General features: G+C 42.7%; 1 protein-coding gene across 4 annotated transcripts in view; it reads right to left on the reverse strand.

Annotated features, from left to right (window-relative positions):
• STS (steroid sulfatase) overlaps positions 1–22,843 on the reverse strand; it is a 186,611-nt gene that overhangs the window by 119,914 nt on the left and 43,854 nt on the right. For all 4 annotated transcript variants that reach the window (XM_075915380.2, XM_075915349.2, XM_075915363.2 and 1 more), the window contains one exon: positions 9,619–10,042. In XM_075915380.2, the coding sequence (XP_075771495.2) occupies positions 9,619–10,042 (424 nt within the window). The remainder of the gene's footprint in view (positions 1–9,618; positions 10,043–22,843) is intronic.

A 22,843-nucleotide genomic window follows, 5' to 3' on the forward strand; every position in this document is an offset into this window, starting at 1 on the left:
CCTCACGGACAAAATAGAGTCTCCCGAATGTGCATCATGCCCTGAACAGACCCCTGTCCCAGAACCAGGACAAATGTCACCAGTCCTTACCTCGGTGATGTTCCACACTTACAGGTCGAGGTCCTCATTGCCCTACAGATCAGCAGTGCACCAGATTGACTGATCAAATTTGCAAGCGCCTGATTCGGCAACAACAGGGCTTAGCAGATACTATCGCAGGCTGGTTTGGGCTGGAAACTCTGTTAGTAATATCCAATGCCCGTGGAGGCCTAGACACCAGCCAAGCCAACCGATTAATCCTAAATAGTTTAAAGGATCTGTCCAGCTCTGTCAGATGCATCTGACAAAGTGGGTTTTTGCCCACGAAAGCTTATGCTCCAACACTTCAGTTAGTCTATAAGGTGCCACAGGACTCCTTGCTGCTTTTGCAGATTCAGACTAACACGGCTACCCCTCTGATACTTATCCAGTTCTGTGTCCACATCATTAGACATAACCAGGTATTTTGACCAGAGACTGATTGGATTGCTAATTAACGGGACTAAATTAAAGGAATTAGAAGACCAATGTTGGAGGATAGGGCAAGCTTTAAACACCCAGCCCTTACGGAGGTGGTGAGTCCCCATCTCCCCTGTACCCATCTATGAGTACCCAGAGGCCCACCTGAACAGACCATAGTATAACCTTTTGCTTTTTGGCCCCTCTGGGGATTCCTCACTCACAGTGAGCCAGAATGGTAACCTCCTTGCCTGTACCAAAGCAGGGGCTTATAGATAGAGTCAAGGGCATTACTTATTCTGAAGATGTGAGGGCCTCCCTGTACTCCAGGCACTGTTGCACGCACTCCTATAAGGAAATCTTACATACCTGCCCATATAACATCATGATGAATCTGTCTAGGTTTGACTTGATCGTCACAGAAAAACAAATGCACACCGAGCTGGTCCAAAGGAACAGTACCTACTGGTGTTTGACTACCCAGACAGACCACTCTATTGAACTAAATGGGAGGTCTTGCCCCTCCCCATCTCCAACCGTGTGCATAACAGTCCCTCGATAGGTAATCCTGATTGCTGACGGGATGCGGCTCTATTGCACTTCGGCAATGGCAGGTAACCTAACATGGGATCCTGAGTGGCATGGCGGAAGTAAGTAGCTAGAGGAGGGTCTACTGGCCCTGAACGCAAAGATCAGTGGTTTATGCCCAAAGGCATATTGGGATTGGCCGTGTGAGGTACACTCAGATAGAGGAAGCCGTGGACCATGCCAAAACACACCACTCTGCGGCACTCAACCAGGCAGTAGAGGTCAAATGTATAATCACGGGCAGCGCCTTTACTGGCGACGAAATACTTTGGGATGGATTTGGGTAGTATTCTGCCAAATTATGTGGGGAGTTTCGATTTTAACATTTATAATAGTGCTGGTTCTGTACCGATGCTGTGTGTAAATTAAAAAAAACCCTGAAATTGTTGTACTTAACCTGGTGGGTTAAAGAACCCTAAGGTCAAAAGGAAGGAACTGAAGGGGTAAACTGAGGCAGACCATGGTATCTTGCTGAGAACTTTCAACTCAAATCCTAAATTTGAGACAGCCTTGGGAAAACAGCGCAAGCAGTTAACTTGACCCTGGTTTCCCTGTCAACCACATTCCAACAGGGTCTTATCAGAGCATGACTGGTGCCATAACAAGCCGTGCAGAAGTTTTCGCACTATCTTCTTTACTGCCAAGTATTAATGAAATGTGTTAGGTCTCTTTATTCACAGGTAAAGAAGCCTTACTGAAGGACTCTGAGCAACCTTGTCCTCCGCTGGAACCAGGAAATTGGGTCTACATAAAGGTCCATCAGCAAAAGACCGCTCTAGCCCCATGCTGGAAAGGCCATTACCAAGTTCTGTTAACCCCCAACATTGCTGACGGCCTGGACCCATGCTGCTCACTGCAAAAAGACCTCTCCATCTCAAAATGATCCTACCCTGACTGCTGATGAGCCTATCTCTCCTGGTCCTGCTTTTCCTCCTGCAGGACAATAAGAGACGAGTACAAGGAGAAGTGCTAGTAACCTCTCCCTTGTCCACTGACAGCATTACCATGCATTCGATATCTGCCATAAGAACCAAAATATTATAGGGTGATGTGCTAGTAACCTCTCCCCCGCATGATACTGAACCATGACTGTTTCAAGAAAAAAAGAAGAAAACTCTGCTCTGCTGACACCGACAAAGCCCAGAGATTTCTGACTACAAAAGACATTAAGGACTGGCCCTGGTGAAAGAGGCGAAGTATTGTATATTGGCAAGGAGAAACTGTGGGGGTGGTTTCGGTTTCTTCCATGGTCTGGGTTCCGTGCTTATGGACAGGTACCATCAGCATGCACTGCCCTCCTAATTGGCTTTCAAATACAATTAACCCTTAGGTTCCAAATATCCTTTAATTGGATGACCTTAGTACTCGACCGATTCCAAAATCTGCTTTCACTCCTACCAGAGATCCAGAAAATCTCTGAATTACAAGGTCAAATTAATGTACCCCAAAATACATATCAAATTGAGACACATGCTTTCCATACAGCCCGTAGAATATCTCTCTTGTGTACTAATTATGATATATTGTGTTATGTTACTACGATTATGAAACAGCCCCATCATATAATTATATTGGGGGTATTAATGATTTTATTCCTTTTGCTTATTTTGGGCATATTTTATTGTTAGTGGAAAAAATGTAATAACAGAAATAGCTTTTATGTTTGTACTAATCACGTATTGCTGTTATAATTAACCAAAACTTGTGGGGTCGATCCCTTTAATCTGGAAACGGAAATACAATGCCTAATGAAAATGGAGGTTTAGAAAGTTAGTTGTGCTAAAAGCACAAAAGGGGGGAGTGTGGAGGCAGGAAAAAAGGGAATAAAGGAATTTGTGTGCAGCCATCTTAGTCTTGTTAGCAAGAGAGCAAGAGACAGGCTAATTTTCTGCCTCTTGACAACATGAGAGCTGTAATAAGATGCTGCCTTCACCTCTTGCCTCCATACGGAGATAAGGATGGAATGCTGACTCCAGTGAGAACCTTGAAGATATGGTAGCACCTGGGAGGAACTAAGAGATAATTGTCTAGCCATTGTTGTATGTAATGGGAAAGTATATAAGCTGCTTCATAACTGTTTGTATTCGAAGAAGGCCCCCCCCCCCTTGTCCGAATCATGCTTCCCTTGCAATATTTCTCGAATAAACTGCCTCTGGCTACTAGTTGCTTACAAACGCAGAGTGAAGTCTTGTTTTCTTCCACATTCCTTTAGCAACAGTTAACTATTGCCAGACTTTCCATCTTGCAAAACGGCATGCTTCAGAAAAAAGTTCAAGGCAGGAGTACACAGAGTCATGTTTTTTCCTAGTGTTCACTTACTTCATTACTTCCCTCCTGGTCGGATAGTTGTGCTAAGATTTCAGAACAGCCCATGTACCTGCTTTCAGCAATAAGCATTATAATTGGTATTCCTGCTGTGGGTAGTGATTTAAGCATATTACTGGTTAACAGAATTTCTTCCTTACTGTTTGCAGCTGAAATTGACAAGCTCTAACTGACAGCTGCCTGTCAGGTGCAATAAGTTTTGCCTATTAATACCTTTTGATCTTTTAAAGACAGTCATTTATCTCATCTCAAACCTTTTTGAGGAGAATACTGACTGCTTCTACTGCAACCTTGAAAATAGCATAGCACCTCAGCAAGCAAGTGGGAGGAAGATTTGACAATACAAATTTAATTCCTGTTTTACTGTCTGGAGCACTTCAGTTAAATCTCCTTTGAAAATTTATGACCACTAGCTTATATGCACTCTGAGGGTATGTCTACACTGCAGCGTTATTTCGAAATATCTTAGTTTGAAATAGCTTATTTCGAAATAACCCGTCTACACACAAATTGCATTTTGAAATAGCTTTTTGCTATTTCGAAATATCGCATCCACACTGAGTGGATGATGAATTGCATTTAAGGCTGGCCGAAACCAGGTCCAGCAGGGCGTCAGGTCAGGAGTTACTTTGTGTGGCTGCTGCCTGAGGCTATCTGAGGCCTGTGCTTAAAGGGAACCCCTCCCCCCCCCCCAGACAACCAGTTCTCAGTTTTCCCTGCTTGCTTGCCTACCTTGATGAGGGACAGCAAAGCATTTTGTCTCTGCGTGCTCTGGTTGCCCTCACTTGGGACACCACAGCACTCTACAACATGTAGCCAGAGATGCCCCTGATTTTGATCTTGAGCTGCCCCTGATAATGATTTTGAGCTTTCCATCTGGTAAATATGGAAGAACAGCTCTTGTGCCAGAGTCTACACAGCTCCTTTTTGCGCAAAAGCCTCTTGTGCAAAAGTGGCTGCTAATTAATTATGCAAATGAAGCCCGGCGATATTCGACTCCATGCTTCATTTGCATCAGCTTTTGCGGAAGAACGCTACAGTGCAGACGTAACCTCAATGGCAGCTGTGGGAAGTGGAGACCCAGCCCATGCCATTTCCCACAGCTCCCATTGGCTGGGAGCAGCAAACTGCAGTCACTGGGCACTGTGGGGCTCTGTGCCTGTGGATACTCAGGTAAACAAACCATCTGGCAGCTTGCCAGCTGCTAACCTTGACTAACTTTTTGTGGCTCGCGGAGCAGAAGTTCTGCACCCGTTTTAAACTGGGATGTGTCTTAGTTATCTCTGCATATGTTCAATGCTTTTTCCAAGCAGTTACATTGCCAGAATGTTTTTGACATTCACAATTTAATACACGTCAGTTTTAAATGCTTAAGATACAGAGTGTTCATACACACAGCAATCCTTTCCTTGCAGTTTGTGGGCACATATGCAGACTATTTCCCCACAAAAGAAAATGGTTTGAATGATTCTCTTCGGCAAAAAAAAACATTTAAGATTGCTTATTCACCCGCTGTTTTTCGTTACTGAAACATCAAACATGCATGGAACCCAATACAAAAATACAGATCCAATGCTTGTTACAACTACTCCATTTAAAATACATCTTATTCCTAGCAAACAGTGTCACAGATCTAGATTGCTCACAAATGACTCCTAATTTATTATTATTCATTTCAAATAGCACCAAGATAGTTTAAGAAGCTGTACAAACACAAGAGGGCATGGCTCCTTCCTCAAAGAACTTTCACTCTGAAGCAACCAGAGACACAAAGGGCGGATGAAAGGGGCAAACATACAAGTAAAGCGCTCACATGGTTATCAATATGATATTAATACATCAGGGGTTGAACCTATACAGAAACCTGCACATATATACAGTAGACTACTAGAAAAATTACCAGTCATTGGCTGGATTCTTAACTCAAATAAGTTTTGTTTTTCTTCATTTTAATCATTGCTGTAAGGTGGGGCTGGGAAGAGGGGTTCAGTATGGAGGCTGACCTAGGGAGAGAGGACAACGCCAGCCCTCTCTCGCTGCAGCAGCTTGGAGCCAGTTAAGAAGCGCCTATCCATGGCCGCTGCCATTGCAATGGGCCTACCTGGGTGAGGGGTGAATGTCCTCTGAATAGGGGACAGACCAACACACACATACAAACAGACACACAGACAAACTCTCTGAAATACATAGTAGGTAGCTTTCCCTTTCTCTACACCTGCCCCCTCCTGGCCCAATGCAGTTATAGCTGTCCCAGTCTCCATCTCTGACCCGTTGCTGCCCCCTGTGGTCTCTCTGCAGTACAACTGTCTCTCCTGCCAGACCCCTCCCTTTCCATTGTATGAGAAACAATCACATACCAGGCACATCCAAATGTCCTGGCACAACCAACCCCTTATCTTGCTTTATGTTATGATAAGAGAAAGCTGCCTACCAAATTTGGTGGTACTAGTTCTTAGTTTTAGAAGATTTTTGGAACAGGTGGACTGACAGACGGACAGAAAAACAGCTAGAAAATGAACATTTCTAAAATATATAATGCGATATCGAAGTACAAGAGTGTCTTGCGTTAATCAGCTGGTTAGTTTCTATGGGAATCATGAAAAGCATCTGATTTCAGAGCTCTAAATCCTAGAATTATGGGTATAATCATTTTTGGTACAAAATGAGACCTGTACAGCATGCCTGGTGCCTGCTTTTAAGCCTTGGTGATGCATCAAAAAAGCTCTAACTCACAGCTGTGCTATAGAGGATGAGAGCTAAACTGGATATAGGCTATAAATGTGTTTCAGAGCTTTTACTATGCCAAATTGTGACTAGAATAGAATAGGATAAAAGGTAATTTCTTTTAATGATATGTTTATTAGCTGTCTCCACAGACTTCAGAGAATTATGGTTACTCAATCCATGGTGTTAGAGAGGAGGCTTCATCTGTATCTGCATGAAAAATGTTCAAGTAGTATTATCTCCCATAACTCTCAGTTATGGGCCTATTTTATCTATGCAAATATAATTGTCCAAAAGTCGGATTTCCCTGTTTTTATCTCATCTGAATGGTGGTCAGCCATCTGAACTCAGTAGCAAGAGATATGCTCAAAGAACAAAAAGATGCTTTGATCTTGCCAATTCCAAAGCTTAAAATAAACCTCTGATATTTTTAATTTTTTGACTTCCTGTGCATCACACTATTTAGTAAAGGATATGCTGATGAGATATAAATAGAATTAAGATTATTTTTAGTAAAGGTCATACACAGATCGGGGCAATAAAAATTTTGCAGAAGCCCATGATTGGTCCTTAACTTTCGGTAAAAATACCATGAGAAAGAGGAGGCTAACAGTCAGAGCATTACCAGGAGCTGATCTCCAGCTCCTGGAGTGCTGACCCAACTCTAGCGGGGAGGGTCCACTGTTTCGGCAGTCCCAGGATCACTGCTCTGATGGCCAGCCCCCTGCCCAACTGCCTACTGGTCTTGGGATTCAATTCTAGCTGTTGCTCTGGAGACCCAGGGAACAACTGCTCAGGCAGTCTTGGGGCTGAACTCTTACCGCTGTTCTGGTGGCCCAGAGACCACCAGCTGGCTGCTTCACTGTACCATAGGACTGCTGCTCTGGCAGCCTGGAGGGAATGCAGTTCTGGCAAGCCTAGGCCTAACTGCAAGCCACACAGCCCCAGCACAGACTGTTAGTCACATTTCCAGCCCTGCCATTGCTTGTGAGGCACTGATTGACAGCTGCTGCTCCAATCTCACTGGTGTGACTCCACTCCAAACCTGCCTCAGAAGAAGTCATGTAGGTCCTGGAAAATCACAGAATCTGTGACCATCCATGACAGAATCATATCCTTAGGCATAATTGCATTGAATTTAGCATTATAGAGTCAAGGAGGCTGAGGTAATATTGTTAATTGAATAAACTTCTGTTTGTGAGAAAGATAAGCTTTTGAGCGTACACAGAGATCTCCAGGTCAAGCAAATGTACTGAGTATCACAGATAAATATAAAGGTGGAACATACTGTTTAGCATAAGTAACTACACAGATTTCAAGAAACTATTCAAGGTAAAGTAGCCAGTTAACCCCTCTCCAGTTCTAGCAGGGGAAAGAGAGGAAAAAGCAGAGGTGGAGTGTTAATGAGTGACATATTATTGTAGTAAGACATAAATCCAGAGTGTAATCAGTGCATGATTTTTAGTATCAAGCAAAGTTCTAAATGTAAGTATCCAGACCTGACTTTGAAAGTATTGTGAGGGTTTCAGTTGAGGATGAAGACTGGCAGGTCAAGACATAGAGGGAGATCAATTAGTGAAAAGTGTTCACCCACAAGATATTTGTTTTTTTTTCTGTTTTTTATCATTTTTCTATGTGAGCTCATTTGAGAGCAAAGTGATTAGTTTTATCCACATGGTTGTTATTGGGCCATTTAATACACTGGATGAGGAACACCACATGATATGACAGGCTTGTGTAGGACTCATGGATCTTAAAATGTGTTATGGGTGGTACTGATAATAGTAGGAGCGGGGCTACATTTACATATTTTGCACCTGTTATGCTGGCAGGATCTGGTGCCACTTTGAGTTGGTGGGTCCTGATCTGTGGAGAGCTTGGAGAGGTTGGGAGAGGTTATGTGAAGGCCAGAAGAGGGGGTTCTTGAAAGATTTCTTTTGGGATGTGGTCCCCATTAAGTATGGGATGTAGCTGTTTAATAGTACACTGAATGAGTTTCTTTTCCGTCTTGTATTTAGCTCCAACACTGATTATGTTTCCTAGATCTGTACATCAGCTCTGTGTGGCTCAAAAGCTTTTCTCTCTCACCAACAGAAATTGGTTCAATACAAGATATCACCTCACCAGCTTTATCTCTCTAATATCCTAAGATCAGTATGGCTACCCACACTGCATCAAACTTAACATGAAATAATTAGCACTCATTTGACTTCTAAAAATAGCATAATGCCTCGTGTATATTTTGATATGTTTATCATAAGTATACAAACCTGCTCTTGAGGGAAAATTATAATTTAGAACCAATATAAACTGGACTGACCTGCCTCCATACAACTGTAATCAGAAACAAAATTAGTATTTATTTTCACACACTCTCTGACACTGTCTAATAATTGCACACAGAGTCATGGAGTTTAATGCCAGAACATAATTTATCTTAAATAACCAATATGTGTTAATTCAAGCTTAACATGTTTTTTGTCTAGGAATTATATTGACAATTGTGGACCAAATCGTCAATTTATCACTTTAGCTCCAATTAAATCAATAAAGCTATGCCAAGTTAGACCAACAGATGTTCTGGATTTGTTTTTTCTGGACATTCTATACACTAGTATGAAATATCATACAACTTCATTTACATTTATGAATGTGCCACCCAAAAATCAAGGCACCCCTAATCACTATTTTCTCTTAAAAATGTAGACAACTGAAGTGTGGTTTAATAGATGTACCGAAGGGCATATAAAAATCGAACACAAACACTTTTCCAGTTTAACATACTCAGGGATCACATAACTACACTGGCAATAATTTATCTAGCATGGCATTTTCAAATTCTGAAAACACTCTGAATAACATTTCAAAAGATAAGCAATTCTGGAAACAATTTCCTACACAGTATTAAGTCACGCTGAACTTATAAAGAAGAATACAGAACCCAAACTTACATTAATTGCTTAATGGAATGTTGTCTTTTATGATACCTTGTTATTTTTAAACATGAAAATATAAACAGTATAACTGACATCAATGGGAATTAGGCACCAAATAGCTTTGAGGATCTGGGCCTTCAGCACTTTGGAGTCAAAATCTCACTGAAAGTCAGTCGTATGAAAATGAGACCTAGGCTCCTAAGTGAATTATGTATTGCCGTGCTAAGAAGAGCAACATACATCTGTCTCTCTGCATTTTGCATTGGGAAAAATAACTATGCCTCTCTAACAAAGTACTGAAGATTATGGAAGACAGCAAGATGGTTCTTCCAGATGTGTACCTGGGTGCATATGCAAAGCTTAAGACACCTAATTGTTAAATAGTTAACTTTCATTAAACATAAGATTCTTAGCAATCTGTTAAATCTAGAGAAAAATGACAGTGTTACATGACCCTGTTTTCTTCATCCACCAGTTTATATATTTTAAGCAACAACATGACAGTAGAATGATGGCATGAAGTTTTAACATGACTAGATCAACCTACCTTCCTATAAACTGTACAGCTTCTTCAGTCAATCTTTGAGTAAGGTTCTTGTAGGACAGTGGCTGCTGGATAATCTGGTGATTCCTCATCAAGAAGCAGTTTAAATATCGAAAAGTATAAAAGAAGATGAGCAAAAGTCCAAGCAAAAGTATAAGTATTAAAAAGGAGTATCCTACTGCTCCACGGGGTATTCTGAGGAAGCCAACATAATGCAGCACCCCCAAAGAGATTAAGAGGATGCCAATGAGCTGAAGTGGAGTGGCTAGGTATGGTTGAATCCCTGCCACAAACACACTGCCTTCCCCTGGTTTGCAATCTCTAAGATTGGTCATGGTGAGCCCATAGAAGTAATCAAATCCATGGTTGAGGGGATGGTGACAGAAGTCATTCTTGCTGTAACAGCTCAGCCCAAGATGCCACTTTCCTATAAGGAAACAAGCACATACAAACATTTAATAGCCTCATTTGTAGCATGTGCCCCAACGAATAAGGGGAACAGCCACCTTTGAACTAGCATTTTTCCCTCTTTATTATGTGGATCCTTACTGCTCTCCCATCCCTTGTTTATACCTTCATTCTCAAAGTCTTAACATCATATCTGTAGTTTCTTAAGTGACCATTAGGTGGGTGTGAGAGGCTACTTTAGAACAACAGACCTCTAACAGTTAACTTTGAAAATATAGCCTCTGATCATGTGTAGGTAAGGCCCCTTAAGCAAATATTTATTTATATTAGTTCCTGGTGAACAGTCTCTACCAGTTTTTCAAAAACAGTCTTTGTGGGTTTGTTGCAACCATTGTGATATATTGGGTAAATATTATCTATTGAATGTATTGCTAAAACACAGTAACTTGAGGTGTTCCAAACAATTAGGTGTTTAAAATATGCTCAGTTTTTTATACAAGGGATCATACAACCTTTAAAATGCAGTCACTATATCTGCATGAAAGATTCCCTTTCCTGATCTTGTTTAAAAAACAAACAACAAAATCCATACATAGAGATTCCTTAAATTTATTTACTTTGCATTTAAGTGACAAAGAATTTTTTCTTCATAAGCTTGGGAACTAGTCATAAAAGGAAGAGAGAAGACAGGTTCTGTTCTAAGTTATGCTGCTCTGAACTATGTGTACATTCCATTCACGCCAAATGAGAACCTTTATTTACAAAGACAATTCTTCAGAACAAGCAATATTCCTTGGTGTGTGTCTGTGCAATGCCTAGCACATTTTCCCTCTACTCTACAACTAAGTGTCATTTTAGTAATCATCATCATCAACAAAATCTCCAGACTTATACTGAAATAACTGAACAGAAGCAAAATCAATCATTAGACCCAGATAATGCATGCTTTGACTCATTTTTAGTCCTTGTAACTTTAATTATTTAAAAGTTGTCAGAATAAGATAACAACATTTTAAGTAGCCTATCCCAAGGATCAAGTACAAGACAATTTTGAAGTTGTCAAAAATGATCTGTAAATTCACACCATTGTAAGTTTAAAAAGTAATTTAAAACTTTATTGACAGAGAGCTTCAAATGGAAACTAGTTTTTAATACTTTAGAAAATAATTCTAGGCAGGGTTCCAGCATTACCGCCTCACAAGCATCAGTGGCCTTCCCTCGATATGAGGATGATGTCTGCCAAAAAAGACAAGTCATTGATGAGACTTAAGATGCCTGAAGAGTCCATTTCCTTCTCTACGAGTTTTTCAACCTATGACGGGTATTGCTTAGAGAGAGCACAATTGCTGGCCAGGATGCGTATAGTTTCCTTTGTCCTCTGCTGTTCCTCAGCCTCATAAACAAGGCAATTCTCTTCTAAACAAGCTAAGCCTTGATATATGATATGGCACCATTACAGTTTAGTGATAGTCAACTCTTCCCTGTTCATGGGAGCAATGCCTCCCTTCTGAAGATACACTTTTAGGGAGTCCTTGTAACATTTCCTCTGTCTTCCACAGGTTTTCTTACCATAACTAAGTTGAGAAAAAGAGGACTTGCTTCCGAAGATGAGTATCAGATCTCCATACACAATGACCTGCCCAAGAAAGTTGATGTTACATAATCTTTGTCCCAACACTGGTGTTATCAGATTCAGAAAGAACACTGGTAGTGGTGTGATTGTTTTCCCATCTGAATCACAGAATCTATTGAAGGTAGCACTGCTGGTACAATTCCACATGCTTAAGATGACTTTGGTATGTCACCCATGTCTTGCTCCCATAAGAAAAGAATGGGGATGAATACTGCATTATAGGCCGGGACATTTCCATTTGACGTTATCTGTCAATAAAGACATGATGGAGCAACTCTCTGAGGGTATGTCTACACTACCCCGCTAGTTCGAACTAGCGGGGTAGTGTAGACATACCCTGAGAGATGTGCTGGCACAGAACATGAGAACAGAAAATAGGTGGAACTTTTGTCTTCTTTCTGTATCACACAACTTCTGAACTTGCACAAAGAAAGACTGTATCTGATGTTGATAATTCATGAGCCTAAGATGGGGATGCATGTTCATCCTGTCTTTCCCATTCCCAACAACATATTAGACCTTCTCAGAAGACAATTCCATTTCATAATCATTTTTGTGATTTTGAAATTTGTTTTCTTTCCAAGGTTCAATAAAGCTCTTGAACATTTTCACAAAATAAAATTGTCTCAAACCAGCTATTTTTCTATTCTGGTCTTCTCTCTCTCTGGTCAAAATGGTCAGATAATCTTGAATCTCAAACCTTCTAGATGGAACTCTCCTCAAAATCAATGCCTCTGTGAAATGTTTCATTTTCAAGGAAACAGCAATTTTTTCGGACAAAATTACATTTAGCCAAAAAGTGTTCCAACCTGCTCTGTTATTCACCCTTCTAGCATAGCACCCCCAAACACCAAACAGGACAAGGTAAGGATAAGGCTAGGATCTAGTTTTCTTTGCACACCAGCTGGTAGTCTTAGGCTAGCAATACAAGGAGCATGTGCTATAACTCATAGGATAAACTAGCATCAGGGCCAGGATGTGGCTTGGGCATTAGTATGAGTCATGGGTCAAAGGGCCAGGAGCCAATTACAAGGAATCAGGCAGACTGGAATACCAGGAGATCAAAATAAAAAAACAGACCGGAAGGTAGCGATCAAGAGTCAGTTACCGAGAGTCAGGATATGTGTACGTCAGAAAACAGGAACAGATAAACACCAGACCAGCAGGGCTAGGCAAGGGGAAGCTCAGTTATTCTTCCTGTTCCTCCACTGGTTTAAACAGAGGTTACAGTCCGGTCAGGAACCTTTTATCTCCCCCTGTAAGTTTAGGACAGAGCTTATGTCCCAGTTGGTCTTCATGAATCCTGGGCCTAACTGAAGTCTGTGACTTGCCAAGTGGAGCATTAGAGTGTATTGATTCCAGAAATCTGGATTTGATACCTGCGGGGCCTGACAATTACAAAAATGGCTCACCAGACTTGCCTCCAGTGAAAATGCAAGTATTTATCACTCCTACACTCAATATGTCACAAGCAATGTCCTTTGCTATCAAGATAGCCAGCAACCTTAACCCCCAAAGGCACACAGTTCTCTACAGACAAAATGTCTTTGTTCTCTACTATTGTGGACCAATACATGCACGAGAACAGAAGAAGGTACAAAAATCACACTATGGCCCAATGTACTGAATTTCTAGGTATAGTCACAGTGACATATGGACCTAAAAGTGAAATTGTGAAGCTCTGCATTTCAGTTCTATCTAAAAGTGGCACTGTACAATTCTTCTCTTCCTATTCACTAGGGCACTAGCCAGCTCACATTGTTATGCTATTAGTTTTCTAGCCCCCTCCAGAGAGTTTGCTACTAGTTCCTTTGATTGATCTGCAATTTCCCAGAGACTCAGTCAAACCAATAAAAGTGAGACTGATAAAATTACAGTACTGCATCAATGTACTCTCTTTGATTTTTGATGACTGTCTTTGGGTTCAGAAAATAATCTTAAAGCCAGATGGATAGCAAGTTGAGCAGCATGTTCTATAAAGTGAGATAAATGAAGTAAAATTATAGGTTTATAATCAAACATATACAATTAATCTTCAAACCTTTTACAAATAATCTGTATTTTAATGTGTCAGTCTCAAAATGCTTGTGATTAGGAAGGTTATGGAAAAGTGCTACAAAAACAAATATAGCATACCTATCTTTTAAAGGAGCGTCTTACAAATTGAACAGCACGCACAATTTAGGGAATTTTAATAAAAAAACTTTTATTAAATGTAACAAATTAGTCAGTGTATATGAACTCCCACTGTGATTAAGAACTGTCAAGTTACAACTTAATCCAGACAAGACAGAACCCACATTTCATAACCTTCTGGCACATGGCAAAGTCCACATTTCCCCTCTTTTTTATTAGATTGTTGGGAAAAGAGTTTGCAGGAAACTCGGTTGCGTATATCAACAGGCTGTTCTTTTTTATGATTTTATGTGTGATTTACCTTTGGGACAGGCATTGAACAGATCAGATAGATGCCTACAGCTATTATTTATGCATTCAAATAAATACATGTGTATGATGAATGAATTGTGAAGGTGTATATGGCAATGGATTCACATTGTTTTGTTCTTAAGAAGATCTTTGCCTATTCCAATATGCTAAACTACTAACTTCATTGGGTGGGCTCAGCAGGTCACCTAATCTCCAGCCAGATAGGATGTCTAGATCTTACAGGTTCTCACTTTGAAGGTCAAAATATTTGAATTTAGAAATGGGACTTTTCCACCATTGGAGATAGCCCCACTGAGGGCTCTAGACTAATTAGATGTTGGGCAAAAAACAGGAGAAATGAGGAAGAAGCTGGACTAAAGAATGCCTTCTGTCCGCTGCAGACAAAACACATTCTTTGGCTGTGGTAAAAAAGAACACAGTCTTTAACATTACTCTCCTGTTTCCTGCTGCAGCTAAATATAAGGGACAGTTAACGTGCAAGTGGTTATAGACTCAGATGCCTGCTTACCAGTTCAACATCCTTTGATCATTAGGTAGCTGTACTGACTTCAGTGGGACCACAAACAACTCTGATGTATGCAATGACCAAGGGTTATTTCCTACCTAAGTAGTATAGGCTGCCTTCTGTAGGTTGGGAGGGCAACAAAGAAGGTAGAAAAACATATATATGAAAACGTATTTATAGATTAAAAAGTCAAGAGAATTTGTGCACCAAACATAAAAAAGAAAGACAGGGGAAAGAAAAATACAAGAAAATAGGAAAAGCAAAGAGAAAGGGAATAAGACCCAATGGCCTAAAAAGAATGGTAATACAACTTTTTGGTGCAAAGCAACACGGAGATATTAATACATCACTAGAGGAGGTTGTGACAATAAATGGTTGGGAGAACGAAGCAAAGTCTCCCTGACCTGCCAAGCTGACAGGATGAGAATATAAACAGGCAGGGAAAGGTAGGTTGGCAGTGAAAATTGACAATATTTGACAATATTTCCCTTTTTCATTTATATATGCTCTTTCCCTAGTTTGAAGACTCTTCTTGATTTTCTGAAGGCTTCATTATGCTTTGAGATTATGGGACTACATGGAAGATTGCCATGTCACAGTGAAAGTAGTAAAGAAGACTAAACATTATGTAAATCAGCCTCCAGAAAATAAGCTACACTAAATGGGGCTACTTATTACAACCAGAAAAAACGAATTGTTGGATGCCTTAAATTGTACAGAAATTGCAGGGAATAAAACTGGTTAAAATGTTATAGTAACTCTCTCTGTGAATTATAGTGGTGTTACCTTATTTGCAGTGCAGCCTGTATTAAATAACACATCAGACATTTTCCTGTTCTGAATTTGTCAGGACATACCACCTTGTTTTGAAGAATCTGACAAGGATTTATTTTTGTATACTTCTTTAAAAGCTGGAATACATTTAGGCTTCATTTTTAGAGGTACTAAGCATCTATAACTCAAAATGATATCAAGTAACCTTAAAAACTCTAGATTAGTGGGCACATTTGAAAATGATGCTGTTAATGACAGGCCTGTAGATAACAAACACTGAAATGAAAAATCACAATAGGACTTCATTTGCACTCAGTTCACAGAAATCTCATCAACATAAGCAATATGAAGTTACTTCCCAAGTTAGGAAAGCAGATATATCACAGTATTTAAATGCAGTACACGTAAACACAATCATAGAATCATAGAGCTGGAAGAGACCTCAGGAAGTCATCAAGTACAGCCCCCTGCCCAAGCCAGGACCTATCCCAACAAGACCAACCAAGCCAGGGCTTTGTGAAGACGAGACTTAAAAACCTCTAGGGATGGAGATTCCACCACCTCCCTAGGTAACCCATTCCAGTGCTTCACCACCCTCCTAGTGAAATAGTTTTTTCTAATATCCAACCTACATCCCACTGTAACTTGAGGCCATTGCTCCTTGTTCTGCCACCTGTCACTACTGTGAACAGCCTTTCTCCAGCCTCTTTGGAACCTCCCTTCTGGAAGTTGAAGGCTTCTATCAAATCCCCCTTACTCTTCTCTTCTGCAGACTAAACAAACCCAAATCCCGCAGTCTCTACTCATCGGTCATGCGCTCCAGCCCCCTAATCATTTTGGTCACCCTTCTCTGGACCCTCTCCAATGAGTCCACATGCTTTCTGTAGTGGGGAGCCCAGAACTGGACACAGTACTCTAGATGTGGCCTCACCAAAGCTGAATAAAGGAGAATAATCACGTCTCTGGATCTGCTGGCAATGTTCTTCCTAATGCACCCTAATGTGCCATTAGCCTTCTTGGCTACAAAGGCATACTGTTGACTCATATCCAGCTTCTCATCCACTGTCATCCCCAGGTCCTTTTCTTCAGAACTGCTACTTAGCCATTTGGTCCCCAGCTTGTTACAATGCTTGGGATTCTTCTGTCCCAAGTGCAGAACTTTACACTTGTCCTTAATGAACCTCATCAGATTTCTTTGGCCCAATCCTCTAATCTGTCTAAGTCACTCTGGACCCTATCCCTGCCCTCCAGCATATGTACCTCTCCCCTTAGCTTAGTGTCATCTGTGAACTTGCTAAGGGTGTAATCCATCCCCTCATCCTGGTCATGACATAACAGTAAATTATTATAACAACCCTAAACACTCTCTATTTGTTCAGCCATATTAGAACTGGCTATGTAGTCACCATAATAGCAATGGTTAAGAAGTTGGTGTGCAGTGACAAGTGTTACTCTGCGTTACATGTCAGTTTATTGCACCTACTTGTCACATTTTAAACTTAGACTGTGAGCTCTTTGGGGCCTTCATTTGTTCTGTGTCTGTACACAGCATTTCACAAAGGGGCCTTGACCACTGTTTCCCTTAAGATTTTCTATCCATGAGCTGAGTTTGTCTTATGAACCAATACTGAGGTCATATGTGCTTGTTCAGATGTGTGCCACTGTGGCTCCCAAGTTATTAACAAATATCTTATAAATATTTTTTTAAATGTTATAGAAGAAAGAATACTAAAACAAGGGATAATTAAGAAGGTGCATGACTTTAAATGTTTATTTAATATGAAGTCAAATAAAAAGAAAACTAATACGGAAAAAAATTTAGTAGCTAAATTCCAGTTTATAGCCCTCTCCCAGACCCTACTCCAGCTGGGCTTCCTCCTCAAATAAATCTGGCTCTCCTTTCAGGGAACTATGGATATGTCTACACTACAGCACTAATTCGAACTAACTTAATTCGAATTAGTTAATTCGAACTAAGCTAATTCGAATTAGTGCACCTAGACCTAAAAACTAATTCAAATTAGTGTTTTGCTAATTCAAAATAGCATGTCCACATTGAGTGGACCCTGAACCGAAGTTAAGGCTGGCTGGAACCAGTGCCAGCAGGACATCAGGTTAGGACTTAAGAGTGTGGAGCTGCTGCCACAGGCTAGCCGAGGGCTGTGCTTAAAGGGACCTGATCCCCACCCCGGACAGACAGTTCTCAGGGTTCCCTGCTTGCTTGTCTACCTCGATAAGGGACAGCAAAGCAGTCCTGTCTTGGAGTGCCCCTGAGTGCCCACACTCGGCACATCACAGCACTCGGCCATCAGCCTGGCTGCACTTGCCGCAAGCTGCCATCCGGGGGGATCAATTGGGGGGCTGTCAGGATCCAGGAGGCCCTGCAGGAGAGCTTCCACCCTGAGGAGCCCGCAGAGCCACCCCAGTCCTCCCTACCGGGGGCTAGTGCCCCATTCCTCCATCACCTCCTTCCACTTACCCCTCCCTAGCCCCCCTTTCATGTACAAAATAAAGGACACGTGTGTTCAAAAATAGAAACTTTCTTTATTTAACAAAACTGGGTGGGGATTAACCTCTGGGAAGACTGGGAAAAGGAGGTGGGAGAGGGGAGGGGGAAACATGGGAGGAGGGAGCTGGAAGGGGGAAGCCAGGGGAAGAAGGAGGAGGGGAAGTATAAAACTATGGTACGCAATATCTTCAGTACTGTGTAGAGATGTGGTCTCCTCACCTCAAAAAAGATATTTTGGCCTTGGAAAGGGTTCAGAAAAGGGCAACTACAATGATTAGGGGTTTGGAACAGGTCCCATATGAAGAGGCTAAAGAGACTGGGAGTTTTCAGCTTAGAAAAGAGGGGACTGAAGGGAGATATGATAAAGGTCTATAAAATCGTGAGTGGTGTGGACAGGGTGAATAAAGAAAAGTTCTTCATTAGTTCCCATAATAGAAGGACTAGAGGACACCAAATGAAATGAATGGACAGCAGGTTTAAAACTAATAAGCAAAAATTCTTCTTCATACAGCACATAGTCAACCTGTGGAACTCCTTTCCACTGGATGCTGTGAAGGCTAGAACTGTAACAGAGTTTAAAGAGAAGTTAGATAAATTCAAGCAGGTTGGGTCCATGGAGTGCTATTAGCCAGGGGATAGGAATGGTGTCCCTGGCCTCTGTTTGTGGAAGGCTGAAGAAGGATGGCACGAGAAAAATCGCTTGGTCATTGTCTTTGGTCCATCCCCTCCGGGGTACTTGGTTCTGGCCACTGTCGGCAGACAGGCTACTGGGCTAGATGGACCTTTGGTCTGACCCAGTACGGCCATTCTTATGTTCTAAGCTCAGGGTCGGGGGTCTCACTGGATCAACTTGATTTTCATGCAAACCTGCTCCTGGGTTCACATGGAGGCCTCCCCCCAAACCTCGATGAGGTCCACGATCTCCGCACTAGACCAGGCGGGTGCCCGCCTCTCACAGCCCCAGGCAGGCTCCTGGAAGCCGCCAGCGTGGTCCTGGGAAGAGGCGGAGGGCTGGGTGGCAGCGGGTGGCTGGCTCATTTCGTGCCAGGTGCAGGGTCTGCTGGCTGGGTGCTGGTAGGCTTGCAACTGACACAAGCACTGTAGCCAGACTGTGCCCCTTTAAGGGCTCCAGGGCCGGGAGGGGGGCAGGAGAGTTTTCCTGGTTGTGCCCAGAGTGGCCACCAGGGCAAGTTGGGAAGGGCTAGCCTCCAACTAGTTCAAATTAAGTGGCTACACAACCCTTAATTCGAACGTCTTTAATTCAAACTAGACATTAGTCCTCGTAGAATGAGGTTTACCTAGTTCGAATTAAGCGCTCCGCTAGTTCAAATTAAGTTCGAACTAGCGGTTTGCATGTATAGACACTATGAAAGTTAATTCGAACTAACGGCTGTTAGTTCAAATTAACTTTGTAGTGTAGACATGCCCTTAGTTACTTGGCCTTTCAGGGCTTGTGTAGGATACACTCTCCATTGCACACCTAGACAACATCTTATTGAATATTTCTACCCATTCACATTGTGTCTCAGGGCTGTATTTTATTTTAGTCATAGGCAAATTCAATCCAGTATAATTCTAGAATGTTCTTTTTATTACAGATAAATAGTCAAATTAGAAAAAATAGTTACATTGAATGCTTGTTCTGCACACAAGACAAATAAATCAGAGCTAGAGAGAGCTCTCTGATCAATCAAGTGCACATTTCCTTTGTCTGATCTGATTCACTCATAAGATTCTTCAAATCTTGAATGTTTATTAATAAAAATAATGTATAAGAAAAGTGACAAATGATATTTCTTGCTTTATGCCAGAGTGCACGGGCACTTGACTGTATTATTTCAAGTGATCAACTCAATTACAAGAGTTATTTTTTCTCAAAGTAACGAATTGTGTATTTGTATGGAAAGGTAATTAAAGGAATTTGTGTAAAGCTGAGCACATGTTGGATGGGTTTAATGAATTTTTTGCAGTTTTAATTAAAAAAAAAATCCAGCAGACAAGAAAGCAAAGGACATTTAAGGCCTGTTCTGAAACTCCTTCATTTTATTCCCTCTAACAAGGCATTCAAAGTATTCAGAGAAGAGACAGTTACTTACCTTTGTAACTGTTGTTCTTCAAGATGTGTTGCTCATGTCCATTCCATGTAGATGTGTGCGCGGTGTGTGCATGTGTCATAGGAAGTTTTTCCCCTAGCAGTAACTCGTTGGACCAGCAAAGGAGCCCCCTCGAGTGGCGCTGCTATGTCGGCTAATACATACTCCTGCTGACCCTGCACCTCCTGGGTTCCATCTTACTGGGCTATTTGGAAGAAGGGGACGCAGGAGGGATTTGGAATGGACGTGAGCAACACATCTTAAAGAACAACAGTTACGAAGATAAGAAACTGTCTCTTCTTCTCTGAGTGATTGCTGATGTCCATTCCATGAAGGTGACTCCAAAGGAGTAACCCCAGGAGGTGGGGTCGGAGTTTTAATCTTCCATGGAACAGAGAACAGCCCTATCCATAACTGTATCCTTCCTAGCCTGGTGAGCCAATACATAGTGATTGGCAAAAGTATGGACTGAAGAACAAGTGGCAACTTTACAGATGTCCAGTATGCGGACCTGAGCCACAAAGGCAGTAGAGAAGGCTGTAAGGAGAGGGACTGGCACCCTGGCCAACACTCTTTAGTAGTGTGATCCATGAAGCGACCGTCTGTGCGGAGACCAGCTGCACCTTCATCTGTTCCATGATTGCCACAAACAGCTGTGGAGACGGAGCCATATACCCTTAAGGGAAAAACTGTTGATGCATACATGCAGACAGTATGTGCACATCTACATGGAATGGACATGAGCAATCACTCGAAGAAGAAAACTATTTTCTCTACCTTTTTGTATATAAAGAAACAAGAACTGATAAAGGTTCTTGTAGGGCAAGAACTTTTGTGGTCCTATTTTATTTAATATAGATACATGGTAACATTTCTATACGTTATTCAACAATTTACCTTGGTGGTTCTGAGCTACAGACAACTGCTGTCTGAACACTAACACCATGTTCTTAGTTAAAAAGCCTCCAATTGAACAAGTCTGTATTTTGTGTTATGAATGCAATAAGCACAAATGTTTCAAATAAACACTAGTTACAAAGATACTTGAATTTAATCAGGTTAAAAAAAACCTAAATTAATTTTTGTTCTATAGTTATTACTGTGCTATTAAATCTCCACAAAAAAAGCTAAAAGGAGCAGGGGATGTTTGAATGATCCATGAAGTGGAGGGTGGCTCATCTCACTTCAGGACCACTAGGAAACAAACGACACATAGTTTAGTCCCTTGATTTTCAAAAACGCTACAGGATTGCGCAGCAGTGGTAGGCGCACAAGTGGGGGGCACCTAGAATGACCTCACAGTCGTTTAATCACAGTCTGGACCCTGGCTAGAACCCATAGAAACTTAAAGTCCTCCCAAGATGTCCATGCCACCATCCCCCAACATTGCCCCCATCTGAGCCCCACCTGCCAGCACAAACTTCTCACAAACCCGGCTCAGTAACTCACCAATACACTTTGCTTCTTGCTTCGGGCTCCTTCCCAGACCAGAACACGCTTGCCCTTCCAGCCGGAGATTTCCCAGCAGCATGGGCACACATGGTCTGCTCCCAGAACAGCTGGGCAGACACCACACGGTCCTGGCTACAGCTCCAGCCCTGAGGAAAGGCTGAAACTGGAGTAAGGGCCACATAGTGGGTGGTTCGCTGCTTCCAGGGTGGGATTGTGTGGTAGGAGACTGCCCCATATGCCGGGCTGAAGCTGGAGCCACAGTGCTATCTTTAGTACCACCATCCCTAGCCCCTACAGCCAACACACTGACCCAGCTGCTATTTTTAATACCATGGTCCTGTCCCCACAGCACTGGATTCATTATCAGCAGCCCATTGGTTTGCTTTTATGCCCTCACCCAAACTTCCACTTCCCAACTCAAACATATTGTGTGCGCCCTGGGGGAGGGGCTGGCCCGGTGCAGCAGGGGGAGGGGAAAGGTGCTGGCTGTGGGGTTTGCCCTGCTGGCAGGTGGTGCCCATGGGGCCAGCCAGCATGGAGAGTCCCAGCTGCGTCCCTGAGGTAGAGCTGCCCAGCCAGTGTGTGGGGGACTGGTTCTGACTTGCTCTTAGCAACATACCACCCACACATGGCCCCAAAGCAACAGAGATTCCCGGGGGGCCTGCCCCTTCACCCCTCCCAGGCTCCTGCCCCCTCCTTGCTTTTCCCTCCCCCCACCCCTAGCCTTCCCCCTCCCTTTTTGCCCTTCCCATTCTCCCCCCCTTTCTGCTCTCCTGGGTCCCTGCCCATCCTCTGCTTTGCCTCCCTGGCACATGCCCCTGCCCTCCATCCACCTCTTCCCCCTAGCAGTCCCCTCCTTGCCCTCCTGACACCTGCCCCTCCCCCAACACCTTCTGCACCCTGGAGCCCACCCACCATCTCATCCACCTTCTGCTACCTGGCACTCACCTCTCCTTTTCCCCTCTGCTGCCATGTCCCCTACCCTCCCATCACCCCATATGCTCCCCAGTGCCTGCTGCCCCTATCCCTCACCGTCCTCTGCTGTCCTGGTTCCTGCCCTTCTCATTCCCCTCAACCCTCCTGGGACCTGCCCCCCTTCCCATCCTCTCTGTTCCCTGTACCAGTCCTTCCTTCCCCTGTGTCCACCACTCCTCTAGCCCCACTCTGATCATCTGTAGCTACCTTTCCCCATCCTCTCTCCTAATACTTCCCTCTACCCACCTGCCCTGCCTCGCTCATCTGCCTTCTGGTGCCTCTCCCTCCCCACCCTCCCTGTGTCTGCCCGTCTGCTTCACCCCATAATCTCCCTGGCACCTGCACCTTTCCTTACCCCCTGCACCCTCCTGGAGCCTCCCCCTTCACTCACTGCCCCTGCTCTCCTTGCTCTCTTTCTCCCTAGTGCCCAT

This window comes from Pelodiscus sinensis, chromosome 1, assembly GCF_052426305.1.
Source record: "Pelodiscus sinensis isolate ZL-2025 chromosome 1, ASM5242630v1, whole genome shotgun sequence".
Taxonomy (NCBI): domain Eukaryota; kingdom Metazoa; phylum Chordata; order Testudines; family Trionychidae; genus Pelodiscus; species Pelodiscus sinensis.